A 26,282-nucleotide genomic window follows, 5' to 3' on the forward strand; every position below is an offset into this window, starting at 1 on the left:
CATGGGTTTTGCAGAGGCATGTGTCCCTATCCTTGACTGTTGGCTTGACAACTCAAAAAGGACGTATTTTGCAGAATTCTTAGTTGGACATTTTAATCTCTGAATATTCCCTCTTAAACTTCTGATAAAGGTTCTGAATTGTGTCACCCAAGAAGAGCTTCTGCTTTTTCTTCTTGTTCCTTGTTAGTGTGCCCTTTTCCCCTGTTGTTGCTCACTGTTGACATTACGTTCATAGAATCTAGTGATTTTCTCTTTGGTGGCTGTGCTAATTATGTTACACTGCTTTTTCCTGGAATATTGAAGACTTGTTGGCCTGTTTTCATTTGTTCTTTAAACCAGCCCACACTTTCTCAGCATTTTTGAAGCCACTTGTTTGTTAATGGCACTGTGTATTTTTTGATACTTTTGCTTTACCTCTGCGATGATGGCATTTTGAAACAATAAAATCCTTCTTGAGTTCTTCGGAGTTCCCTTCATTTGCTGTTTTGTCTTTTTGGGGAATCGTGTCTTTTTCTTCTATGTCTGTGCTGTTTTATGTGGAATCTTCTAAAACAAAAATACTACTTAGGTTTTCAACTTGTGCGCACACCTTGGAGCATTTTCTAGATAAAATTAATTTAAAACATTATTAAATAAGCCTAAAGTAAAGAATAAAATAAAAAGTAATAACATTATGGATTTTTGTCATTTCCGTAATTTACCGCAGTTAAGTTTGTGATGGAAATGACTATCATGGAAATTACGCTTCTAGTTTTTGGATAAAAATTACAGACTGCTTAGCATGCTTTGGCTAGTATTAGAGCTAGCATAGAGTTTACACTAAATACATAAAATGCAACAATTTTTTTTTTAATTATACCACCAATTAAATAAATTATAGCCTGTTTGGAAATGACTAACATTAAAAATATTCTCTACACAAGCAATATTTACCTAGATTTTTCTAAAACTTCTGGACATCACATCTGGAACAACTGTCTGGACATGTGTTTCAGTGTTGCAACAAGTTTCCTTGGTAACTAAATAAACATTTTCTTGACATAACTTTATTAATGAGGAATTTGGCCTCAGTGGTGAAAATGACACCACTACCAAAGGACAGGTATATTTTGTGTAAATAACTATATAAAAGGCATACTCACAATAGATATTGATATACATTTTATTTAATTGACTCTTTCTTTAGTAGATAACATGAATAATTACACATTACATAATGTTTTCTTATAGAAAAACAGAGTAGAAGCTCAAAAGTCTGGGTCAGGGACAAGGGCAAAACAGTGAAATTGAGGTATAAAATGAATCTGAAAAGTTGCTAAAATACTTGATAGATCTGGGGTGATTGTAGTGTGAATTTAACATATTAAATAAAATCCCCAAAATGTACCTTGAGGACATAGAAGTGACCTTCACCCATCTAGGAATAATTAAGAATGGATTTAGCACACTAGATTTTTGACAGAAATATCTACCTGCCTCTGCCTCAGTGGCGAAATCAAGATGTCATTATTTTTGCAAAGAAAAGTTAATTCACAAACAATATTCGTAAGAATAGTGGGGTAAATGTTTTTCTGTATGAGGAAAGCAAGAAGACCTGACTAAATCTGTCCTTGACATACCTCCTAGCAGGCAACTATTTTGACCCTTGGATGCAGTGTGGAAGGTTTAAAGAAGGACAGAAAACACACACAGACTTGAGATTACCTTCTAAATTAATATATATGTGCACAGTTAACGTTTTAGGTTGTGTATCAATTGCAAAGATATTCCAAATATCTACCACTCCACGTGGTGATCATGCGTTGTAAATGAACCGGAAGTGACAAGTACTTCCTAGTTCAAGACCGGCAAGATGGCAGCGGACACGCAGGTTTGTGTCGCTGATGTTTAAAATTGTGCTGATTCTTCCTCGAGAATTTGTCGACCAATTACTTTTGACAATGAAGATATTATGAGGGATAATTACTTTGTGTCTGTCTGTCTGTTTTCCTGTTAAAAAAATTGATGTAAACAGTCTATCCAGCTGGGTAAGCTAACTAGCTAGCAACCTGGCTAGTAGTTACTTTACATGCGGAGAGTGCAGGGGTTTAATAATGACTCCAAACGTTTCTATTGGACATAGAGCAAATCGGGAGGGACGTACCTGCAACTGTCCAATAGAAACAGTCGTTTTCGTTGAAAAACAATGACACGTTACCACTATTTGGAGTAAGAATATACCCCAGGGGTGTATTCACTAGGAACCAAACGTAACGAAACCAGGAGGAACCTACCTCGATATGTCCAATATGAACTCTCGTTGTCGTTGGACAATGTTCCGTTTTGTAACTGTTTGGACTAATGATTACACCCCACATAGCTCTAACTTAGCTACTACTAGCATAGCCGACTCAACTCCACGATTTGCGATGGAGTTGAGCGGCGCATAGGTTGGGCGGACTGGAGTTCTGACGTCACACAACATTACGTTAATAAAAAACTGCATTTGAGCACACGAAATGTCCATGTTTCATAGTTTCTTACAAGCATTTGAACACGGCAACAAAGAATAGCCTCCATTTACAGAAGAGAATGTCATGTTTTTGATTTCATTTTATGTGACGTCGGAGCTCCATTCTGCCCACACTAGTCGCCGCTCAACTCCATCATAAAAAGTGGAGTTGCGTTTAGTCGACTACTACTAGCAAGACGTGGCCGGCTAGCTGTTGTTAGCTAACTACTAAGCGAATTTTCTTGTGCATATTGGTGACCAACTCCGTTGATTGAGATGCATCGAAATGCCAACTAGATGAGCAAGTTTTAGCCAGCCTAACTAATTTACTTGTTAGGTAGCATGAATCATTTCATGAAGTTGTTCTTGGAACATAGTTACACTTAATTGCTAGTTAATGCTATCCAGTTATAAGAAGCCAAACATGATTGTCTTCTGAATGTCATATAATGCATTTGGTGACCATGCCTCAGTATCCCACATTCTGCTAAATAAAATGTTTTGATTGTTATGAGTGGTCTCATCATTTTCTGCCCGATGTCATACCATAATCTCAGAAGATTTGTTTTTCATCTTGATCAGTTGGAGAAGTCTGGCAAAGTTATAACTTAAAACATAATTTTTTAGAGATGCAGTGCAAGTGGTACAAATGATTGACGTTGCCCCAGTGACACACATTGCCAGACACAGCTTTATTTTTTGATTTCGGATGTCTGTGTATTGCAACAGGTTTCAGACACACTGAAGAAATTTGCTGTGAAAGTGACCACAGCCAGTGTAAGAGAGCGCAAAGAGGTCCTTGGCGAGTTGAAGCAGTGCATTAGTGGCAAAGGTGAGAAGACATGTACCCCAGTCGGCATAATTGTTTTATTTTCTGCTCTCACTCCTTGTGTATTATTTGGCTTGGATGGTCAAGATTATAGCAAACTGGTGTCAGTGATTGACAATGATGTGTATGTGTGTCCTTACAGAGCTACCAGAGACAGCCATTAAAGGGCTATGCAAGCTCTTCTGTCTCACTCCACACAGATACAGGTAGGTGCCCTCAATTAGCCTACTGCTCTTAAGGATTCCCCAGTTAGTAATTTGTTAAATCAAATCAAAGTTTATTTGCTACGTGCCCTGAATACAACATGTGAAAGGCTTACTTACAGGCCCTAACCAATAGTGCAAAAAAGGTATTCGGTGAACAATAGGTAGGTAAAGAAATAAAACAACAGTAAAAAGACAGGCTATATACAGTAGCGAGGCTATGAAAGTAGCGAGGCTACATACAGACACCGGTTAGTCAGGCTGATTGAGGTAGTATGTACAGTACATGTAGATATGGTTAAAGTGACTATGCATATATGATGAACACAATGCAAATAGTCCGGGTAGCCATTTGATTACTTGTTCATGAGTCTTATGGCTTGGGGGTAAAAACTGTTGAGAAGCCTTTTTGTTCTAGACTTGGCACTCCGGTACCGCTTGCCATGCGGTAGTAGAGAGAACAGTCTATGGCTGGGGTGTTTGACAATTTTTAGGGCCTTCCTCTGACACCGCCTGGTGTAGAGGTCCTGGATGGCAGGCAGCTTAGCCCCAGTGATGTACTGGGCTGTACGCACTACCCTCTGTAGTACCTTGCGGTCAGAGGCCGAGCAATTGCCGTACCAGGCAGTGATGCAACCAGTCAGGATGCTCTCGATGTTGCAGCTGTATAACCTTTTGAGGATCTCAGGACCCATGCCAAATCTTTTTAGTTTCCTGAGGGGGAATAGGCTTTGTCGTGCCCTCTTCACGACTGTCTTGGTGTGTTTGGACCATTCTAGTTTGTTGTTGATGTGGACACCAAGGAACTTGAAGCTCTCAACCTGCTCCACTACAGCCCCGTCGATGAGAATGGGGGCGTGCTCGGTCCTCCTTTTCCTGTAGTCGACAATAATCTCCTTAGTTTAGTACTTAGTAGTGTGTTGTGTTAAAATGAAAACGTTGGCTACTCTGTAGGGATGCTGCATCTCGACGAGCCCTCCTCTCAGTCATTGGCCAATTGGCCGAGTCTCAACCTGAAATCCTAGCAACCAGCCTCCTCCACTGCCTCCTCAACAGTGGTGTTATCAGCAAGAATGGAGTACCCAGGTAGGACATGGGGAAAGGTAGAGGGCCATGGCCAAATGCCTTGTATCAATTTGTATATACATTTACAGTATGTTATGTGCAATATTGTACTAATTCAACCACATATTGAATACCTTGTTTTGGTTCCCTGTCCATCTGTTATATGTTGTGGTGTTGTCAGTAAGAGTACAGGCTCGGCTGCCTTCACCGGGCTGGCCTGGACCTGCCTGCTGGTTCGCTCTGTGTTTTCGGCTCCAGGGAAAAGAGAGGGCCCCATCTGGAAGAAACTGGTAAGTGAACGAGGACAATGCTTATAGAAGCCGTGCCTTTCTCTATACTGTGAAACAATTTTAGCATGTCAGTTATCAGTATGCTTTCTAGTTCCACACCATTTGTGGGAGATGTTTGATTTGGGCTTTTCTGCGTTCATTCATCCATGATTCACTATCTTTCCTCTGACAGGTGGAGGTCCAGAGTTTGCTGCTGGCTGAGGTGGTGGGTGGGGCTCAAGCGCCAGCACTGAAGTCAACCCTGAAGAACCTGAGCAACATGTGGAAAAAGGTAAGGAAGGTGTGGAGTTCTCGTTCAAGGAATGACCCCACAGTTATAAGAAATATTTGGGCAAAGTCACCATGGTCCAGTGTATAATCACTATATTGGATCTGCTGTGATTTAGAATGCTTGTCTCTGTTGTTTTTACCAGAACCCTGGCCTGGCTGATCAGTATATAAGCACCATTTTGAGACTGGAACAGAACCCCAGCTCACTGGCTCTGCTTGGGGTGTGTCTGGACTTCTGCACAACTCACAAAGACATGGCCACTGTAGAGAAACACAAGGCGAGTCTGATATTAGTTGAATTCGGTATGTTTAATATTTTTTGCAGATTGAGTAAGCACATATGCTCACATTTGAAATCTCTAACCACGCCTGTATTCTGTTTTCAGAGTGCCATATTGGACCTGTATATGAAGGCAGTCCTCATGAGCAAGACTAGACCACACCAACACATACTAGTGAGTGAAGCTGGACTGCCGCTTCTCAGGGAGATCAAAAGATTGGTGTTCACAACCTAAAGACCACCCATCGCCACAATTGATGTGTATTGTGAAATATCTTTTGGGTGTTGGTGCTGAAAATTCTTCTCTGTAATCTGTTTTGTGTTCCTCTGCAGGACAAGAGTGGTTCGCTGCTGCGGCATGTTTCCCACTCTGAGTTCAAGGAGCTGCTGCTGCCTGCCCTGCAGAAGGCTATGCTCCGCAGCCCAGAGAATGCCATGCAGAGTGAGTACAGTAGCTAATATCATAACCAATACCACAACATACTTTTGTGTATATTCTATACTATGTATTGTAGTTTTGTCCTTTTCAAGATATATTTTCCCCTCTCCTTCAGCCGTCTCCTGTCTACTGGCTTCAGTGACACTTGACCTCAGTCAGTATGCCATGGATATTGGAAAAGGCATTGCAAGTAAGTCATGCCTTTTATATCTAGAAATGTAGCTATTTGAGGATTGTGTGTGTGTGTGTGTAACCATGCTGTGCTATGCGTTTCAGGCCAGCTGAAGGCCAATAACCCCCAGCTGATGGAGCAGGCAGTGCAGGCCATGCAGAACCTGGCCAAGCAGTGTAGTGACCCAAGTGCTGTACAGGACGTCGTCACACACCTCTTCAGCATCCTGGGAGGCAAGGACAGCTCACGTACTTTCACCTAAGAAACATTTGAGCACATATGGCAGCACCTAGTGTAAAGTATCTTTTTGCACTAACAGAACTGTGTGTTTTTCAGGGTCAGAGGGGAAGCTCACAGCGTTCGGCCAGAAGATGAGTGTGCTGTCAGGTAACGTCCCAAGTGTCCTGTCTTTCATAACCCGCACTTAGTATGTTCGCCTTGCAGACAGATGGATGTTGTCTTTTAACCCCTGTTTTGATTGCTTTTGACTTGTTCTGCCCAGGTATCGGCAGCTGCAGCCGTCATGCTGTGTCGGGCACCTCCAGCCAAACGCTCAGCTCTGCAGTCGCTGTGCTGTTTATCCCTTATCTGCAACAAGAAGGTAAGAACTATGTCTCATTCCTTCCTCCTTCTCATTCCCTTCGTCCGTGAAGAGAGAGGTGCTCATGTGTTTCTCTCTGTCAGTCCATGAGGGGACCCTGGTGCACGCGGTGGCTGTTCTGTCTCAGTGGAGTGGGCGGCTCACAGTGGAGGTCCCCAAGGCTCTGCTGGAATGGTTCAAGAAGGCCTTCACCCTCAAGACCTCCACCTCTCCTGTCCGCCACGCATACCTACAGGCCATGCTGGGGGCTTTCAAAGGTCAGTTAGTTACAGGCGCTAGGCAACTTTGTTATTTGTGTGTGTGTGCATTGATCCAGTTCTACAGCATGCAAAAGGCACAGTGTCATAGTCCTGACCCCTCTCTCCTCCCCAGGTGACACTCTGGGACAGGCATCTGACCTCGTGCCCCTCCTCATCCAGACAGTGGAGAAGGCTGCAGCCCAGAACTCCCAGCATGCTCTGCTGTCAGAGGGTGTGGCTGCTGCCGTTCTCCTGAGTCGACTGTCTCTGCTGGAGACTCAGACAGGTGAGTGAATCTACATGGATTCACTCATGGAGTGTCATAGGATCATAGGATCATCATGACACTCCATGAGATTAATGAAGGCCTAGATCTTTGAGTCTGTTGAATGAGGTTGCCTGTAGGGGACAGCATCCTTGTTCATCAGTTTGGAGACTGACATAAAATTGTGTGTTTTTTGTTTTTGCTGCAGAGGCCAAGTTGGCTGGCTTCTGGACCCTGATCCTGGATGAGAAGAAACCCTTATTCACCACAGAGAAGTTCCTCTCTCAGGCCAGTGAGGAAGGTGAGGCATAAACAAACAATACACAAATATGCCAACGATCAGTCATCACACAAGTGTCAAGATATGGAATGACATTGAGTAGTTAACCTGGCTTCTTTCACCCCAGCTCTGTGCACAGTGATACAGCTGTGTGAGAGACTTTTCCTGGACCACTCCCACAGACTCACCAATGGCAAATCACAGTAAGTGACTTTGGCGCTGGTCAAGCATAGCGGTTGTCCAAACATTGTTCCCATTCTCCTCTTAACTGTAACTCCATTCCTCCTCTTTCCTTAGGATGTACCACCGCGCCACTGTGGCGGTGCTGCTGTCTCGTAGTTGGCGTGTACGGAAGCGGGCACAGCAGATCGTGAAGAAGCTGCTCTCCCTGGGCGGCTCCGGCTTAGCCTATGGCCTTCTGGGAGAACTCAGAGTGGTCATCAACAAACACAAGGTAAGAATAGTTGACGATGGGATGCACTACACATTTTAATGGATTTGTAGTGTCAGGTCTCACTTCAGTGGTACTATAAACTAGTAATGACTGAATAATTCAATTGGGATGTTAGACTTGGATCTTATTTTCTTTCTATTTGTAGTGTATTATGTGTTTGTCATAAACCAGGTTTCCATCCAACCTTCTTATGTGAGTAAAGTACATGTCGGGTAAAAAAATGTCACGACAGGCCTGATGGAAACAACAAATTTATTGGTAAGCTTTCCAAATGTCTACAGAACAAAATACTCTAGACAGGGTGAGATCTTTTTGTGTCTGTAAAGTTAATTATGCGAGAAATGGTGTCGGAAACGCATTATTGTGCAAATATTGATATAATAACCATCATGTCGAATTAAACATGGAGTCACGTGATATGTTGTGGTCCTCCCACTACGGCTCTGGAAACCATGCAGTTTATTAGGCTGCAGATGAAATAATTTATGCTTTATGCTTTCCAATAAATATCGAAGATCTTATTCTGGTGACATGATTATCGACGCTTGGCTGCCGTTTGACAAATAAAAATAATAATAGGAGTGTAGGTATCTGTGAGCTGTTGTAGAGCTGACAAACCAACACCAGTGGGCACATTCACTATATAATGCAACATTTTTGTGACAAAACGATCAATAGAGTTGAACATTTGATGGAAACCCATTTACTTGTGTTTTTTTTATTTGGTATGTGCACTACATCGTCACTCACAGCTTTTTATCAGCAACGAGTCAATTTGATGGGAATCAAATTTTCCCACCATCTCTGGTGGGAAAATGCGCATATTGTTTTTATGCAGATTTTAGAATATTTGCATGAAAATCTGTGGGCAATTGGATGGAAACCTAGCTACTGACTAAATACTGCATCTTTATCTTTCCCCAGGTGTTGCCTCAGGAGGTGCTGCAGGCGGAGTCAGGGGAGTTGTCTGAGGTGGGCAAGGCCTACAGTCCCCCTCGCGTCCTGCTGGAAGCGCTGTGTGTGGTGTGCTCTGTAGCTGGCCAGTGGAGCGACCCGGCCGAGGCAGACAAGATGGCCATGGAGATCCTCATCGTCACCCACCATCCCTCCATAGGTCTGTTGGATTACACTATAGCATCTTTCACACTGCAGTTTGTATAAACCCACTTCTAGTACTGACGTATGTTCTCCTCTCCTCCAATGCAGTTGCAGCTCGACCCGGGCTGTGGCCTTACCTGCTGTCCAGCATGAACATCAAAGCCCATGAGTTCATCGACAAGAACCTGGATGACATTCTGCCACGGCTGCTGGAGGCCAACGCTGACAATCAGGTCAGAACATATTTCTCATAGTGACATCCTTATATCAGATGTACACATTGAAATACACATACATACTTACACTCACAGCCAAGGGTTGGTTCAGGCCCACTTTTGCTCTTGTGATTAGTTGAGACAAGCCTATGGTCCAACTTGACCTGTTCTCTTATTGGCTGACTGATGGTTGGTCCTCTTGTTTCTCCAGGCTGTAAGGAATGCAGTTGGTGCCCTGTCCGGTCTCTCTCCTATCAAGCTGCTGCCGCGGGTGATGGAGCATGTGAAACAGTGGCTGTCCAATCCGGCGCTGCGGCAGGTCACCAGAGAGGAGTACGCCATCATGCTCACCCCTGAGGGAGAGCTGTATGACAAGAGCATCATCCAGAGGTAGGACACACTGTATCACTACTGTAAGAGGTGTTCTGTGGGTTTACCATTGTAGACACTTATCATTGATCCAAAACACCTTGGCTGTGTTGATTTCTTTGTTGTTGCTTGTAAGGCTTGTTTCAACATTTTATTCTCTTCCTGTGCAGTGCCCAGCAGGAGAGCACTAAGAAGGGCAACATGAAGAGGGAGAACAAGGCCTACTCGTATAAGGAACAGATCATAGAACTGGAGCTGCAGGAGGTGAGACTGGGGGACTGTGATTGATGGGGACTAGACGCACTCCTACCTCATCTTATGGGTTACTAGATACAGGAGCATATTGGAACGGTTTGATCCTCCTCTGTTAACTTATCAGATCATTTTAGTAGGTTGAATTATGATGGAACCATTATTAATTGAAGAAAGTAGTTTTGAAATTCACTGACATTTTGATGTTGTGGTTTAGGAGATCAAGAAGAAGAAAGGAATCAAAGACGAGTTGCAGCTGACCAGCAAACAGAAGGAGATGATGCAAGCCCAGCTGGAGAAAGAGTCCTCCATCCGCAAGAGACTACAGGAGGTACGGCCAGATATTTTAACATGTACCCTGTTTCTCAAACTTTAGATTCTGGACATTGACATAATAATATTCCTGTTTGATTGATCATTGATTGTTTGATTGTGGTTGTCAGTTGGACATGGAGCTGCGGTGTGCGGTGGGTCTGCTGGAGGCAACGTTGATCCAGAAGCCTCCCCAGATCTCCTGGCAGCTCCCAGGGGTCCTCCAGGTCCTACTGCCTCTTCTCCACTCCCCCCTGGCCGCTCCACGCCTGCAGCAGGCCTTCCTCGACATAGGAGTCTGTCTCATTTCCAAGGAGCTGCACTACCTGGGTACATGGACTACTACACTAGGGAGAGCTATCTCTCACTTTCCCCCTCTGTGTTCTTGTTCACACACCTTCACAGATTTCACAGGACTAGATAGGAGAAAGCAACATGATGGAAATTCCACCTAGCCTACATGAAAACTGTAGAGTTGTTGCTTATACATATCTCCAGTTGTCTGATCTGTGGAGGGAAATAGTTTCTGTGAGGAGACTTCCTCTAACCTCCTGCGTGTTCTACTCCCGGTCTTCTCCACAGCTGTGCTGGTGGGCCAGGTGACGCTGCGCCTGATGAAACCTGAGTGTGATCTGGACGAGGCCTGGGGACAGGAGGATCTACATACAGCCACCCAGCGCACTGTCGGCCTGCTGCACATGCACACTGTCCCACACAGAGAGGGCAAGGGTGGTGGTGAGGACACACACGCAGAGAGAGGGCGAGACAATAGTGACAAAAAACACACATCAAGGACATAGTGCAAGTATATTACCTGCAGGTGGCCTAATGCGCTCATCCTGTTGTTTCAGACATGGCTCCACTGTCTGCCCCAGCCTTCTCCTTCTGTTTCCCCCTACTCAACACCGTGCTCAGGGACTCCTCAGGCAGCACCGAGGAGACGGAGAGCATGCAGGTCCGCGCCCTGCAGGTCATCAATGTGCACGCTCAACTCCGTGCCGAGGTTGACACCACAGACATACTCATCGATGAGGTAAGAGTTGATCAAGTTGGGCCTCCCGAGTGGCACAGCGGTCTAAAGCACTACATCGCAGTGCTAGAGGCGTCACTACAGACCCGGGTTCTATCCTGGGCTGTATCGCAACCGGCCGTGATCGGGAATCCCATAGTGCGGCGCAGAATTGACTCAGCGTCGTCCGGGTTAGAGGAGGGTTTGGCCGGAGGGGCTTTACTTGGCTCATCGTGCCCTAGCGACTCCTTGTGGCGGGCTGCAGGTTGACCTCGGTCGTCAGTTGAACAGTGTTTCCTCCGACACATTGATGCGACTGACTTCTGGGTTAAGTTGGCGGATGTTTCGGAGGACGCATGACTCGACCTTCGTAATTGGGGAGGAAAAAGAGCTAAAATACAAACACCAAAATAAAAGTTGGAGATTAGCAGTGTGTTGTCACCTCCCTTGGTCTGAGGCGTTCTCCTATCAATATATATACTTGTCCTCTCTTCCTAAACTCTCCACTCTGTCATAGACAAAGGGCTTACGTTTGTATGATATGTTTCTTGTGTCTTTCTCTCAGAATGGACCTGAGCTGCTACCTCGTTTCGGTATGCTGCTGCTCCTGACCAGAGTCATCTCCACTGCAGCACCCAGACTGCAGGTACACCATGCTTCTATTAGCCTGACAACGACGCACTAAATTCTTCCGCTGCTCGATCCAATGCCGCTACAAACTTAAGTCTGAGACTTCTATCATAGAAGTCGTTTGTGGCGGCGAGAGGGGCGTTGTACAAAACAGTCATCAGTGATTGGATCGTCTCTAACTAATCAGAGTATCAAAGCCAATGACACATTTTCAAACTGCTGCTCTGGTCCAACCCATCGGTTTATGGACCAATCAGACAGCCCCGAATGTGTTTGCATTTGGTAAAGGGTCGAGGAGGTACACAGATCCAGAATCATTGCGGAGAAGAAACTAACGTTCGGAAGGAGTCTGGGTAGCCAGGCAATGCTTCTGCCACATTTACAGACAAATACTACTCAGTAGAGCTGTCACGTACGTTTATACTGTGTGTGTGTAGATCTCTAATTGTGTGTGTGTTTCAGGTGCTGGCGTCCCAGTGTCTGACGGCGGTGTGTGCCAGTGGAGGAGGAGAGAAGGGCTGTGCTCTGGCTGAGCAGGATGAGATCGACGTCCTACTGGAGGCTCTGCTCTCCCCCTGCTTCTCTGTCAGAGACGCTGCCCTCAGGGTAAGGAAATAGGAAACCTCTTCTACCCCAAAGACATAAGACTGCTGAACAGTTCATTAAACGGCCACCCGGACTGTCTGCTTTTCATACCCTACCTACATGTACATATTACCTCAATGAATCACCCCAACTACCTCATACACCAGCACACTGACTCATTACCGCTTGTATATAGCCTCATTATTGTTATTTTGTTTTGCTGTATTCGGCACGTGACAAATGCGATTTGATTAGTGTGTGTGTATGTACTGTGCGTAATTACTGTGCGTGGTTCTTTGGATTTGTGTTAATGTCCCACCCCTTTTTTTCTCTGTCCAGGGCCTGACGGAGATGGAGATGGCTCTGCCTACAGAAAGTACAGATGCCAGTGGTCTGAGTGTTCTCCGCAGGCTGTGGGTGTCCAGGTTTGATGTGGAGGAGGAGGGAAGGACTCTGGCTGAGAAGTGAGTAGCTAATGTTGCCCCATCTATGTAATACTTTTCATATAATACTAATACTTTGCATAAAGGATATAGCTCCCCTCTTCAGAATGACTTTGCTTTTGTGAAGTAGCGTGTCTCCCATCTCATGTTGCGTAGCTGCTGTGACTGACCATACCACTCTGCTCCCCTTCTTCTCTCCCCCAGGCTGTGGCAGGCTCTGTGTCTGGAGCTGGTCCCTGAGCTGTGCTCTCTGCTCATCGGGGATGTGACCCACCACGAGGAGGCTGTGCGTATTGCAGGGGCCGAGGCGCTGTCCAGAGCCATCAGCGAGTACCGCGACCAGTCCCCCATAGTCCTGGGCCAGCTCAATGAGCTCTACCACCAGAAACTCTACGTGAGTCTCCCTCCACCGTGTTCCTCTTATCACAGCTCAGGAGTAGCCACTAGTCGCTGGGTATCAGGAGTGGTGTAATATTGTAGGCTAGAACCAGGGCCAATGTGAAACTGTTGTGTTTTTACAGAGACCTCCTCCTGTCCTGGATGCTTTAGGACGAGTCATCTCTGAACAACCACCTGACCAGTGGGAAGCCAGGTTAGAGGACGCTCTGCCACTCGACAATGTCAATACAACTCTTATTCTACTCTCTAGATCCTGCTGATTTGCTGTGTTTAAATGGGACCACCTTGTGCATGGTGTCTAAGGGTGTGTTGGTGTCTGCAGGTGTGGCATCGCCCTGGCTCTGAACAAGCTGTGTCAGTACCTGGATGAGCCCCAGGTCACTCCTCTCTTCCTGTTCTTTGTTCCTGACGCCCTGAATGACCGTCACCCTGAGGTGCGGCGCTGCATGTTGGACGCTGCCCTCTCCTCCCTCAACACACACGGAAAGGTACCAACATGGTTTATTTGATTTATTCTATACAACCACGCCCATCTCCTGGCACCCAATGCAATTGCTCTTCTCTCAATGGACTCTTACTAACGCAATACAGTATATCCATTTTTGTGGCTCCTTTCTGAGCAGTGTGTTGCCTGTTGTGTTCCAGGATAATGTGAGCTCCCTGCTCCCGGTGTTCGAGGAGTTCCTGAAGGACGCCCCCCAGGACGCCAGCTACGACTCAGTCCGCCAGAGTGTGGTCATCTTAATGGGCTCTCTGGCCAAACATCTGGACAAGAGTGACCCCAAGGTCAAACCCATCGTGGCTAAGCTCATCACTGCCCTTTCCACACCCTCACAGCAGGTACTAGAACAATCCCTTGAAAAGGACAGAAAGGCCCGCACACTGAACATGGTCCCAATTACCACCTTTATTGACAAGGTTTCGATCCAACAAGGATCAATGAAGGTGGCAGTTGGAAGCATATTACAGTAGCAGGCCTATCTGTTCTTTTCAAGTATCCTTCATTAGTCCAGCAACTCCGTTTTTTAAGGATGTGCATATGACCACCAACGTTTCTCTGGTAAAGTCCCTCCCATTATTCTTTTATATGTTTCATCTTGATTTCTATAACCTACAGTGGGGAGAACAAGTATTTGATACACTGCCGATTTTGCAGGTTTTCCTACTTACAAAGCATGTAGAGGTCTGTAATTTTTATCATAGGTACACTTCAACTATGAGAGACGGAATCTAAAACGAAAATCCAGAAAATCACATTGTATGATTTTTAAGTAATTAATTTGCATTTTATTGCATGACATAAGTATTTGATACATCAGAAAAGCAGAACTTAATATTTGGTACAGAAACCTTTGTTTGCAATTACAGAGATCATACGTTTCCTGTAGTTCTTGACTAGGTTTGCACACACTGCAGCAGGGATTTTGGCCCACTCCTCCCTACAGATCTTCTCCAGATCCTTCAGGTTTCGGGGCTGTCGCTGGGCAATACGGACTTTCAGCTCCCTCCAAAGATTTTCTATTGGGTTCAGGTCTGGAGACTGGCTAGGCCACTCCAGGACCTTGAGATGCTTCTTACGGAGCCACTCCTTAGTTGCCATGGCTGTGTGCTTCGTGTCGTTGTCATGCTGGAAGACCCAGCCACGACCCATCTTGAATGCTCTTACTGAGGGAAGGAGGTTGTTGGCCAAGATCTCGCGATACATGGCCCCATCCATCCTCCCCTCAATACGGTGCAGTCGTCCTGTCCCCTTTGCAGAAAAGCATCCCCAAAGAATGATGTTTCCACCTCCATGCTTCACGGTTGGGATGGTGTTCTTGGGGTTGTACTCATACTTCTTCTTCCTCCAAACACGGCGAGTGGAGTTAGACCAAAAAGCTCTATTTTTGTCTCATCAGACCACATGACCTTCTCCCATTCCTCCTCTGGATCATCCAGATGGTCATTGGCAAACTTCAGACAGGCCTGGACATGCACTGGCTTAAGCAGGGGGACCTTGCGTGCGCTGCAGGATTTTAATCCATGACGGCGTAGTGTGTTACTAATGGTTTTCTTTGAGACTGTGGTCCCAGCTCTCTTCAGGTCATTGACCAGGTCCTGCCGTGTAGTTCTGGGCTGATCCCTCACATTCCTCATGATCATTGATGCCCCACGAGGTGAAATCTTGCATGGAGCCCCAGACCGAGGGTGATTGACCGTCATCTTGAACTTCTTCCATTTTCTAATAATTGCGCCAACAGTTGTTTCCTTCTCACCAAGCTGCTTGCCTATTGTCCTGTAGCCCATCCCAGCCTTGTGCAGGTCTACAATTTTATCCCTGATGTCCTTACACAGCTCTCTGGTCTTGGCCATTGTGGAGAGGTTGGAATCTGTTTGATTGTGTGTGGACAGGTGTCTTTTATACAGGTAACGAGTTCAAACAGGTGCAGTTAATACAGGTAATGAGTGGAGAACAGGAGGGCTTCTTAAAGAAAAACTAACAGGTCTGTGAGAGCCGGAATTCTTACTGGTTGGTAGGTGATCAAATACTTATGTCATGCAATAAAATGCAAATTAATTATTTAAAAATCATACAATGTGATTTTCTGGATTTTTGTTTTAGATTCCGTCTCTCACAGTTGAAGTGTACCTATGATAAAAATTACAGACCTCTACATGCTTTGTAAGTAGGAAAACCTGCAAAATCGGCAGTGTATCAAATACTTGTTCTCCCCACTGTATATGCATTGACCTTTACAATGAAATGCCTTTACATTGTCACATTGGCCTCAGCTGAGCAACACTAAGCCTGCTTGTAGTAACTGTTGCCTTGTCCGTCTCTCCTCCCTCCCTCAGGTCCAGGAGTCTGTGGCTAGCTGCCTGCCCCCTCTGGTCCCTGCCATCAGGGAGGATGCTGGGGGAATGGTGCGGAAGCTGCTGCAGCTGCTGCTGGAGAGTGACAAGTACGCTGAGAGAAAGGGTGCGGCTTATGGCCTGGCAGGCCTGGTCAAAGGCCTGGGCATCCTGGCCCTCAAACAGCAGGACATCATGAGCACCCTGACCGACGCCATCCAGGACAAGAAGAACTTCAGACGCAGAGAGGGTCGGTGACTCCTCGCCAGTTGCTTAACCTTTGCTGGGCTCCATGGTTTAATTGGTTCTACCGCTATCTGTGACTGATTTTTTTATACAGTTCTCGCTCCCTCTCTTTTCCAGGTGCTCTGTTTGCCTTTGAGATGCTGTGCAACATGCTGGGGAAGCTGTTTGAGCCCTACGTGGTCCACGTGCTGCCTCACCTCCTGCTCTGCTTCGGGGACGGGAACCAGTATGTCAGAGAGGTAGGATGACCATTACCAGCTTCTCATTTCAATCCCACCGCCCTCTGCCTTGCCTCCTCTCTCACACCAAACACTCAATTCCCACCTAATAATTCTCACATTCACTCACGTTTTGTTGTGCATTACGCGCTGCCTAACCTCCCTGCCCTTTCCCAGGCGGCAGATGACTGTGCCAAGGCGGTGATGAGGAACCTGAGTGCCCATGGGGTGAAGCTGGTTCTGCCCTCCCTGCTGGTGGCTCTTGAGGAGGAATCCTGGAGGACCAAAGCAGGTGAGGGTCAAGCATCATGGGCCTTTTTAGAGAGCTCTGAGGACACAACCATTCAAAATCAATCACCTGTTAGACTTATTTCAGCTGGTTAGTCCTGATACCGCCATACCTCTTATCCTGTCCTTCCTTCCTCTGCACCCCACTACTGCTTCTGTTGCTCTCTCTCTCTTCTCCTCCCTCCAGGTTCTGTGGAGCTCCTGGGGGCCATGGCATACTGTGCCCCTAAGCAGCTGTCCTCCTGCCTGCCCAGCATTGTGCCCAAGCTGACCGAGGTGCTGACTGACTCCCATGTCAAAGTGCAGAATGCCGGCCAGCAGGCCCTACGACAGATTGGCTCTGTCATCCGCAACCCTGAGATCCTGGGTAAGAGAGCTGTGTTAAACTCTGAGATTTAGTTAGACAAATGAAAAACTTCAGTTCAGAGCGGTATGAATAGGATATTATTTCAGATTTGTACTTCAGGATAGTTACTAACAGATATTCTGTCCCCCTCAGCCATAACCCCCATCCTGCTGGATGCCCTCACTGACCCCTCCCGTAAGACCCAGAACTGCCTGCAGACGCTGCTGGACACCAAGTTTGTCCACTTCATCGACGCCCCCTCCCTGGCCCTCATCATGCCCATCGTCCAGAGGGCCTTCCAGGACCGCTCCACCGACACTCGCAAGATGGCCGCTCAGATCATCGGCAACATGTACTCCCTCACCGACCAGAAGGTACGTAGCAGCCCTGGGATATTGAGTTGCATTGTACTATAATTGATCTTCTAAAATGCTCTACTGTTTTATGTGTGTGTTTCTATTGGTTGACACAATGTGTTGTATTTGTGTTGCAGGACCTGTCCCCATACTTGCCCAGTGTCATTCCTGGACTCAAAGCCTCTCTGCTGGACCCTGTGCCTGAGGTATGTGCTTATACCGAAGAGCTCACCAACAAACAAGTGAATGTGATTTGGTTACCTGATAACTCTCGCTCTTTCTCCACTCCTCTACCAGGTGCGTACCGTGTCTGCCAAGGCCCTGGGTGCCATGGTGAAGGGCATGGGTGAGTCGTGCTTTGATGACCTGCTTCCCTGGCTCATGGAGACCCTAGCATCTGAGCAGAGCTCTGTGGACCGCTCTGGAGCTGCCCAAGGTCTGGCTGAGGTGATGGCTGGGCTGGGAGTGGAGAAGCTGGACAAGCTGATGCCAGACGTGGTGCAGACGGCCAGCAAGGTGGACATCGCCTCCCACGTCCGCGACGGTTACATCATGATGTTCATCTACCTGCCACTCACCTTCGGGGACAGGTTCACACCCTACGTTGGCCCCATCATCCCCTGCATCCTCAAGGTATGGAGCACTCTCCATTCACCACCATCCCTCCAATCCCTCTCTGGTTGTGAATACCTCTCACCAGTCTCCCCCTCTCTTCTGTTTTCAGGCTCTTGCTGATGAGAATGAATATGTGAGAGACACGGCCCTGCGTGCCGGCCAGCGCATCATCAGCATGTACGCTGAGACGGCCATCGCCCTGCTGCTGCCTGAACTGGAACAGGGCCTGTTTGACGACCTCTGGAGGATTAGGTCAGACATCTACTCAAACATAATTTATGTGATATTATAAGGCGTCCAGTGGGTGAAAACGTGCTTTGGTGATGACATTTCGCTTCTTTGTGTTATACATTGCGTTTTACCAAGACAAATAGGATTTTTCATGTTCTGAATCTTTCAGTGGTGTCTTTCTGTAACGTATCGACAATAAGCACCAAGCTCCGTTGACAGTGGTGCAGGTTTCTCGGCTAAACTTTAGGATTTTATATTTTGTGGTCGTCGTCTTCCAAGTTGTTTCCGCAGATGCAAATGAAAAATTAGCATGACACCAGCTGAATTAAATGTAAAAGGCTTAAATATGCTGAGTCTTCCATTGACATTTCAGAGATACGCTTGTTTTTGTGAGACGTCTGTGAAAAAGAACAAACTTTGCATTAATATGAACAGCGTATACTAAAATATGAAAATACTATTTCTCAAATCCGTCTGTTGGTTTATGTCCTCCGGATTTGAGAAGAAGGATGACAAGTTCAATGGTAAGCCTGTCCGGGAGCTTTAATTCTCGCACAGCATCCAGCCTATCTGACGCCATGCTATTTTCCTGATTTATGACCCAACAAAAATATCTGGCTTCCATTGATTTAGTCGCCCAAATATTGGGTCAAAACTCCAATATATTTTGAACAGGTTATGATAGAGACATGAGGTTTGGACCAATGGTTTTCTTAGAGGATTATCTACACTTTTGGTCAAAATGTGAATTTTTTTATTGGATATTATATGCAACATAATATAGTATACTAAATACTTAGTGAAATGTAAGTCTTAACTGAGCCTCCATGTTGTTTCTGGACCACAGATTCAGCTCTGTGCAGCTGCTGGGAGACCTACTGTTCCACATTTCAGGAGTCACAGGCAAGATGACCACTGAGACCGCTTCAGAGGACGATAACTTTGGCACAGCGCAGTCCAACAAGGTATTCTGACATGATTTTCCTGTATAGATTGTTGGTTCTACAATGGTTGATATGAGAAGTAAATAATATTGAATGTATGTAGTGTTGGTGCTGAGCCCTCTTTCTCCTCTCCCCCAGGCTATCATCGGAGCGCTGGGTGGAGAGCGGCGTAACCGGGTCCTGTCTGGCCTCTATATGGGCCGTTCAGACACCCAGCTGGTGGTGCGACAGGCTTCCCTACACGTGTGGAAGATTGTGGTGTCCAACACGCCCCGCACCCTCCGGGAGATCCTGCCCACCCTCTTCACTCTGTTGCTGGGCTTCCTGGCTTCCGACTGCCCCGACAAGAGAACGGTAACTCTACTGCTAGGATGTATGGAGCTGTTTCCTTATTGCTCTCACAACTATTGAATGAGAGAGAATGGCACTGCAATGGATAGCAGCCATTTTACGGGCTTCTGACCAATCCTGCTATTTTCTATGTTTTTTTATTTTTGGTGCTGGAAGTACATGTGCCACACTCAATACGTAGAGGTCCGATGACGCGGTTACTAGGCTACAGGGCTGTTTCTCTAGCACAGACTGGAATATGTTCTGGGATTCATCCAATAACATTGAGGAGTTTACCACAGGGCTGTCCCCGACCCCCAAAACATCTTGGTGGACCGAAAGTCGCCTGTTCTTTCAACCAATTGTTCGACATTTTAAAACGTGTATTTTTCCATATATAAACACACCCTCTGTGTTTTAATAAAATCAACTATATATGCATTGAGCTTGTCTGATGCTTTAAGCGCATTGTTTGATGAAATAAGACTCAAATTACTTACGAGGGAGCCAGAGATCATGATAACCAGAAGAAGAAAAAACGTAACCTGTCCCGACCATCCTCCTCCCACTCCTACTGGCTTTTGCAGATTCTGCCATTACTTTCTGGAAGTTGCCGGTAATAGACTACATGAGTCGGCGGCAAGCTTTCTCATTTGGAATGCCAATTTATCTTACCATTTCTACCGATGGGGCTCCCGAGTGGCGCAGCTTTCTAAGACACTGCATCTCAGTGCAAGAGGCGTCACTACAGTTCCTGGTTCGAATCCAGGCTGTATCACATCCGGCCGTGATTGCGAGTCCCATAGGGCGGCGCACAATTGGCCCAGCGTCGTTCGGGTTTGGCTGAGGTAGGCCGTTATTATAAATAAGAATTTGTTCTTAACTGACTTGCCTAGTTAAATTAAAATAACTCTGCGTGCCAGTTATGGTTTACATATGCATTTTTTTCGTTGAACAGTTTTCTTTCTCTAATAACGTCTTTGTATCTCAAAATCATTGTCATGTGGTTAATCTAAATTTAATCTAAAGGGAAATTATATAAACCTAAAAAGTAACTTCTATTGCCAACTATGTAAAAATAGCCTAATAAGCCAACAAATTAAAACATTGCAACCTGCAGGAAGAAAAATGATTTAAAAATGAATATCCTATAAATCACATTGGCTGCGCATGGCCTGTCTGCTACAAACTTGAAACATTGTATCAACAGGTCCGACCCGAAGCTCGCTGCACTAGCAAACTTGCAACATGGTGCCAGTGAGCTTGGTACAGACTAGAGGTCGCCCGATTATGATTTTTCAACACCGATAACGATTATTGGAGGACCAAAAAAAGCAGATACCGATTAATCGGCCGATTTTTTTACTTAATTATTTTTATTTTTTTTGTAATAATGACAATTACAACAATACTGAATGAACACTTATTTTAACTTAATATAATACATCAATAAAATCTATTTATCCTCAAATAAATAATGAAACATGTTCAATTTGGTTTAAATACTGCAAAAACAAAGTGTTGGAGAAGAAAGTAAAAGTGCAATATGTGCTATGTAAGAAAGCTAACGTTTCAGTTCCTTGCTCAGAACATGAGAGCATATGAAAGCTGGTGGTTCCTTTTAACATGAGTCTTCAATATCCCCAAGTAAGACGTTTTAGGTTGTTGTTATTATAGGAATTATAGGACTATTTCTCTCTCTACGATTTATATTTCATATACCTTTGACTATTGGATGTTCTTATAGGCACTTTAGTATTGCCAGTGTAACAGTATAGCTTCCATCCCTCTCCTCGCCGCTACCTGGGCTCGAACCAGGAACACATCGACAACAGCCACCCTCGAAGCAGCGTTACCCATGCAGAGCAAGAGGAACAACTACTCCAAGTCTCAGAGCAAGTGACGTTTGAAACGCTATTAGCGCGCACCCCGCTAACTAGCTAGGCATTTCACATCGGTTACACCAGCCTAATCTCGGGAGTTGATAGGCTTGAATTCATAAACAGCAGAGCTGCTGGCAAAACGCACAAACGTGCTGTTTGAATGAATGCTTACGAGCCTGCTGGTGCCCACCATCACTCAGTCAGACTGCTCTATCAAATCATAGACTTAATTATAACATAAGACACAGAAATACGAGCCTTAGGTCATTAATATGGTCGAATGCCGGAAACTATCATCTTGAAAACAAAACATTTATTCTTTCAGTGAAATACGGAACCGTTCCGTATTTTATCTAACGGGTGGCATCCATAAGTCTAAATATTCCTGTTATATTGCACAACCTTCAATGTTATGTCATAATTACGTAAAATTCTTGCAAATTAGTTCGCAATGAGCCATGCGGCCCAAACTATTGCATATACACTGACTCTGCGTGCAATGAGCGCAAGAGAAGTGACACAATTTCACCTGGTTAATATTGCTTGCTAACCTGGATTTCTTTTAGCTAAATATGCAGGTTTAAAAATATATACTTCTGTCTATTGATTTTAAGAAAGGCATTGATGTTTATGGTTAGGTACACGTTGGAGCAACGACAGTCCTTTTTCGCGAATGCGCACTGCATCGATTATATGCAACGCAGGACACGCTAGATAAACTAGTAATATCATCAACCATGTGTAGTTATAACTAGTGATTATGATTGATTGATTGGTTGTTTTTTTATAAGATAAGTTTAATGCTAGCTAGCAACTTACCTTGGCTTCTTACTGCATTCGCGTAACAGGCGGGCTCCTCGTGAGGCAGGTGGTTAGAGCGTTGGACTAGTTAACCGTAAGGTTGCAAGATTGAATCCCTGAGCTGACAAGGTGAAAATCTGTCTTTCTGCCCCTGAACAAGGCAGTTAACCCATCGTTCCTAGGCCGTCATTGAAAATAAGAATGTGTTCTTAACTGACTTGCCTACCGTAGTTAAATAAAGGTGTAAAAAAAAAAAAATTTGGCGTCCCAAGATTACCGATTTCCGATTGTTATGAAAACTTGAAATCGTCCCTAATTAATCTGCCATTCCGATTAATCGGTCGACCTCTAGTACAGACACAGCTGTAGGCCATTGCGCAAGGGATAACAAGTAATCAGGTAGACCTATTTTTATGACGTTTCCGCTGGATCAGAGTATGATTGTATTTTTGTACTTTTACCCACTTTTCTCCCCAATTTCGTGATATCCAATTGGTAGTGTCTTGTCCCATTGCTGCAACTCCCGTACGGACTCAGGAGAGGCGAAGGTCGAGAGCCATGCATCCTCCGAAACACATGACCATACCAAGCCGCACTGCTTAACCCGGAAGCCAGCTGCACCAATGTGTCAGAGGAAACGCCGTACAACTGGCAACCGAAATCAGCTTACAGGCCCGGCCCGCCACAAGGAGTTGCTAGAGCGCGATGGGACAAGAGCATCCCGGCCGGCCAAACCTCTAACCCGACGACGCTGGGCCAATTGTGTGCCGCCTCATGGGTCTCCCGGTCATGGCGGGCTGTGACACAGCCTGGGATCGAACCCGGGTCTGTAGTGACGTCTCAAGGCGATGCAGTGCCTTTGGCCACTGCGCCACTCGGAAGGCTCAGAGCATGACATTTGTCTCTTAAACACTGAGTTGTTATCGAAAGGGACAGAGGTGAAAATAATTTTCAATACATTGAACTATTGTCATGGATGTAAAAACGGGACTGTTTGCTTGCTGTTTGAGAAGCTCCACTGCTCCTTAGTGGTGCTGCGTGAAGCCAATCAGAAAACCTATCAGATCCCCAAATAGGCACATTTTATATGCCTATATTTGTGCGCAGGCCAGGAATCCTATAGGCCTACTTCTATGCGTAATCACATGCGCGTCCTTACTCAACATTGACAGGAGCACTCCAAACAAAACATTGACTAAATTGTCAACTCGTAAATGGAATGAAATAAACCAAAACTTGTTTCTCACAAGTGTAGCCTAGGTTGAGCACTCTGCAAACAACGTGTCCACTCTGACAATGAGAACGGTAAGACTAATAATAATATATTGAATGCATTAACAGATATTACCGTAACCAAACAAACATTGTAGATTTGAAATGATAGCATTTAAGGGTAAATGTACTACTGGTGATGTATGTAATGGGGAATTGATATACACTAACAATCAAACCCAAACAATTCACACAATGAAGTTATGAAACAATGCATGTGCACAAATTGGTGGGAGAGAGCGTGTTCTGGAGAGACGTGCATTGTGCTGCCACACTCCCCTTCTTGGACTGTGCCATCCCCACAGCCTCCGCAGTGGATTAGTTCACTGAGATGTGCACGAATAAGACAGGTGTCTTATGTGCCACAAAAAAAATATATATTTTGCTACTGTTCGACTAAAGAATATCTGGGTTGAACAACATTCCATCGACCAAACAATCGACCGGTCAACTAATTAGGGTCTGCCCTACTCGCAAGGCTGCCGACCCAGACTCCATCATCAAGTTTGTTTACAACACAACAGTAGTAGGCCGGATGACCAACAACAACGGGATCAGCCTACAGGGATGAGGTAGGCACTGTGACGGCATGGTGCCAGGTAAACAACCTCTCTCTCTCAACGTTAGCAAACAAACATGCTGATTATGGACTTCAAGAGTAACGAGGCTGGACACACCCCCATCCTCATCAACCGGGCCGCTGTGGAGACGGTCAATAACGTCAAATTCCTCAGCGTACACATCTGAGAAGCTGAAATGGTCGAACCACACGGACATCGTGGCGAAGGCACAACAGCGACTCTTGAACCTCAGGATGCTGAAGAAATGTGGCCTGTCCCCGAGGGCTCTCGGTGTTCTACACGAGCACCATCGAGAGCATACTGTTGGGTTGCATCACAGCCTGGTACGGCAACTCCACCGCAGCGGACCACAAGGCGCATCAGAGGGTGATACGCTTAGCCGAAAACACCATTGTCAGACAGAAAGGCCAAGAAGATCATCAGGAACCCCAGCCACCCAAGCCATACCCTGTTCTCCCTGCTTCAATCACTCAGACGCGGGCAGTACAGGAGCATCATGGCAAAAACTGGAAGACTGGCCAATAGTTTCTACCCTCACCATCAGGCTGCTGAATAGCTACCACTAGTTAGCTACCTGCTCCCCCCTGCTACTCCCCCCTATGGACATTCCCCCCTACACACCCTCAACGGTCACATACCTTACATGCTGCTCCCACTATGGACATTTCCCCCCCCACCACCCAACTGTCTGTTACTCTGCCACCACCCCAACAACATTCATCACTGTTGCAGTTGTTAATATGAATATTTATAGATTTAAAAAAAAACGTAAAAAAATTAAATACAAATTAACTTGGTCATGCTGCTCCCCCTATGGTTATTCCCTCCCACTCCTAAACAGTCTTTACTCTGCCTCCACCCCAATGGACAATTATTTATTATTCAATGCTACACTTATGTATATAGTGCTATTTATATTGTTGTTTTTTTATTACCATTTTCATTATTTTATTTAACGAAGTCCTGTATGTTGGAGCTCAGAGCCTAAGATTTTCACTGTACCCTGCAATCACACCTTCAATCCTGTACATGTGACTATTAAACACTGTGAATCTGAACAACACTGAACCATGCATGAGAACAACATGTTCTCTGGTCTGCTTGCATGTTTCAAGCAGACCACCATAGTCCCTGTGCCCAAGAATGCCAAGGTAACCTGTCTAAATTACTATCGCCCCCGTAGCACTCGCATCTGTAGCCATGAAATGGTTTGAAAGGCTGGTCATGGCTCCCATCAACACAGGACACACTCCAATTCACATACCGTCCCAACTGATTCACAGATGACGCAATCTCTATTGCACTCCACAATGCCCTTTCCCACCTGGACAACTTGAATACCAATGTGAGAATGCTGTTTATTGACTACAGCTCAGCATTCAACACCATAGTGCCCTCCAAGCTCATCACTAAGCTCAGGACCCTGGGACTGAACACCTCTGCAACTTCACTCACGACTGTGTGGCCGTGCATGACTCCAACATAATCATTAAGTTTGCTGACAACACAACGGTGGTAGGACTGATCAACGACGATGAAACGGAGACCTTGTAGTGTGGTACAAGGACAATCTCTCCCTCAATGTCAGCAAGACAAAGGAGCTGATCAGGGACTAAAGGAAACGGAAGGTCCGAGCACACCATTCAGATCGACGGGGCTGTAGTGGAGCGGTTCGAGAGCTTCAAATTCCTCTGTGTCCATATCACTAAGGATCTATCATGGTTCGCACACACCAACACAGTCGATAAAAGAGCACGACAACGCCTCTTCCCTCTCAGGAGGGTGAAAAGATTTGGCATGGGCGCTCATCTTCAAATTCTACAGCTGCGCCATTGAGAGCATCTTGACTGGCTGCATCACCGCTTGGTATGGCAACTGGCATCCAACCGCAAGGCACTACAGAGGTTAGTGCGTTCGGCCCAGTGCATCACTGGTACGGAGCTCCCCGCCATCCAGGAGCTTTATACCAGGCGGTGTCAGAGGAAGACCCTAAGAATTATCAGACTCGCACCACCCAGGTCATAGACCGTGCTCTCTGCTACCGCTTGGGAAGCGGCCCCAATGCACCGAGTCTGGAACCAACAGGACCCTGAACAGTTTCTAACCCCAAGCCATAAGATTGCTAAATAGTTAGTGCAAAATGGGTCAA

At 45.7% G+C, this 26,282-nt stretch overlaps 1 protein-coding gene across 1 annotated transcript in view; it reads left to right on the forward strand.

The window, feature by feature from the left end:
- The first annotated feature begins 1,804 nt into the window (after positions 1 to 1,804).
- LOC139545546 (stalled ribosome sensor GCN1-like) overlaps positions 1,805 to 26,282 on the forward strand; it is a 36,545-nt gene continuing 12,067 nt past the window's right edge. The window contains exons 1-43 of the mRNA XM_071353449.1: positions 1,805 to 1,870; positions 3,221 to 3,323; positions 3,463 to 3,526; positions 4,478 to 4,609; positions 4,770 to 4,878; positions 5,051 to 5,149; positions 5,292 to 5,426; positions 5,535 to 5,603; positions 5,762 to 5,870; positions 5,983 to 6,057; positions 6,144 to 6,272; positions 6,376 to 6,426; positions 6,542 to 6,640; positions 6,724 to 6,897; positions 7,013 to 7,165; positions 7,353 to 7,445; positions 7,552 to 7,627; positions 7,722 to 7,878; positions 8,803 to 8,992; positions 9,085 to 9,209; positions 9,403 to 9,581; positions 9,731 to 9,824; positions 10,030 to 10,143; positions 10,256 to 10,454; positions 10,707 to 10,859; positions 10,976 to 11,157; positions 11,699 to 11,779; positions 12,226 to 12,369; positions 12,688 to 12,812; positions 12,996 to 13,185; positions 13,313 to 13,383; positions 13,513 to 13,678; positions 13,836 to 14,030; positions 16,026 to 16,272; positions 16,386 to 16,507; positions 16,664 to 16,778; positions 16,962 to 17,141; positions 17,274 to 17,494; positions 17,614 to 17,682; positions 17,774 to 18,109; positions 18,201 to 18,343; positions 19,170 to 19,287; positions 19,405 to 19,620. Of these exons, the coding sequence (XP_071209550.1) occupies positions 1,853 to 1,870; positions 3,221 to 3,323; positions 3,463 to 3,526; positions 4,478 to 4,609; positions 4,770 to 4,878; positions 5,051 to 5,149; positions 5,292 to 5,426; positions 5,535 to 5,603; positions 5,762 to 5,870; positions 5,983 to 6,057; positions 6,144 to 6,272; positions 6,376 to 6,426; positions 6,542 to 6,640; positions 6,724 to 6,897; positions 7,013 to 7,165; positions 7,353 to 7,445; positions 7,552 to 7,627; positions 7,722 to 7,878; positions 8,803 to 8,992; positions 9,085 to 9,209; positions 9,403 to 9,581; positions 9,731 to 9,824; positions 10,030 to 10,143; positions 10,256 to 10,454; positions 10,707 to 10,859; positions 10,976 to 11,157; positions 11,699 to 11,779; positions 12,226 to 12,369; positions 12,688 to 12,812; positions 12,996 to 13,185; positions 13,313 to 13,383; positions 13,513 to 13,678; positions 13,836 to 14,030; positions 16,026 to 16,272; positions 16,386 to 16,507; positions 16,664 to 16,778; positions 16,962 to 17,141; positions 17,274 to 17,494; positions 17,614 to 17,682; positions 17,774 to 18,109; positions 18,201 to 18,343; positions 19,170 to 19,287; positions 19,405 to 19,620 (5,820 nt within the window). The 5' untranslated portion in view covers positions 1,805 to 1,852. The remainder of the gene's footprint in view (positions 1,871 to 3,220; positions 3,324 to 3,462; positions 3,527 to 4,477; positions 4,610 to 4,769; positions 4,879 to 5,050; positions 5,150 to 5,291; positions 5,427 to 5,534; positions 5,604 to 5,761; positions 5,871 to 5,982; positions 6,058 to 6,143; positions 6,273 to 6,375; positions 6,427 to 6,541; positions 6,641 to 6,723; positions 6,898 to 7,012; positions 7,166 to 7,352; positions 7,446 to 7,551; positions 7,628 to 7,721; positions 7,879 to 8,802; positions 8,993 to 9,084; positions 9,210 to 9,402; positions 9,582 to 9,730; positions 9,825 to 10,029; positions 10,144 to 10,255; positions 10,455 to 10,706; positions 10,860 to 10,975; positions 11,158 to 11,698; positions 11,780 to 12,225; positions 12,370 to 12,687; positions 12,813 to 12,995; positions 13,186 to 13,312; positions 13,384 to 13,512; positions 13,679 to 13,835; positions 14,031 to 16,025; positions 16,273 to 16,385; positions 16,508 to 16,663; positions 16,779 to 16,961; positions 17,142 to 17,273; positions 17,495 to 17,613; positions 17,683 to 17,773; positions 18,110 to 18,200; positions 18,344 to 19,169; positions 19,288 to 19,404; positions 19,621 to 26,282) is intronic.

The sequence above is a fragment of the Salvelinus alpinus genome, chromosome 19 (assembly GCF_045679555.1).
Source record: "Salvelinus alpinus chromosome 19, SLU_Salpinus.1, whole genome shotgun sequence".
NCBI lineage: Eukaryota > Metazoa > Chordata > Actinopteri > Salmoniformes > Salmonidae > Salvelinus > Salvelinus alpinus.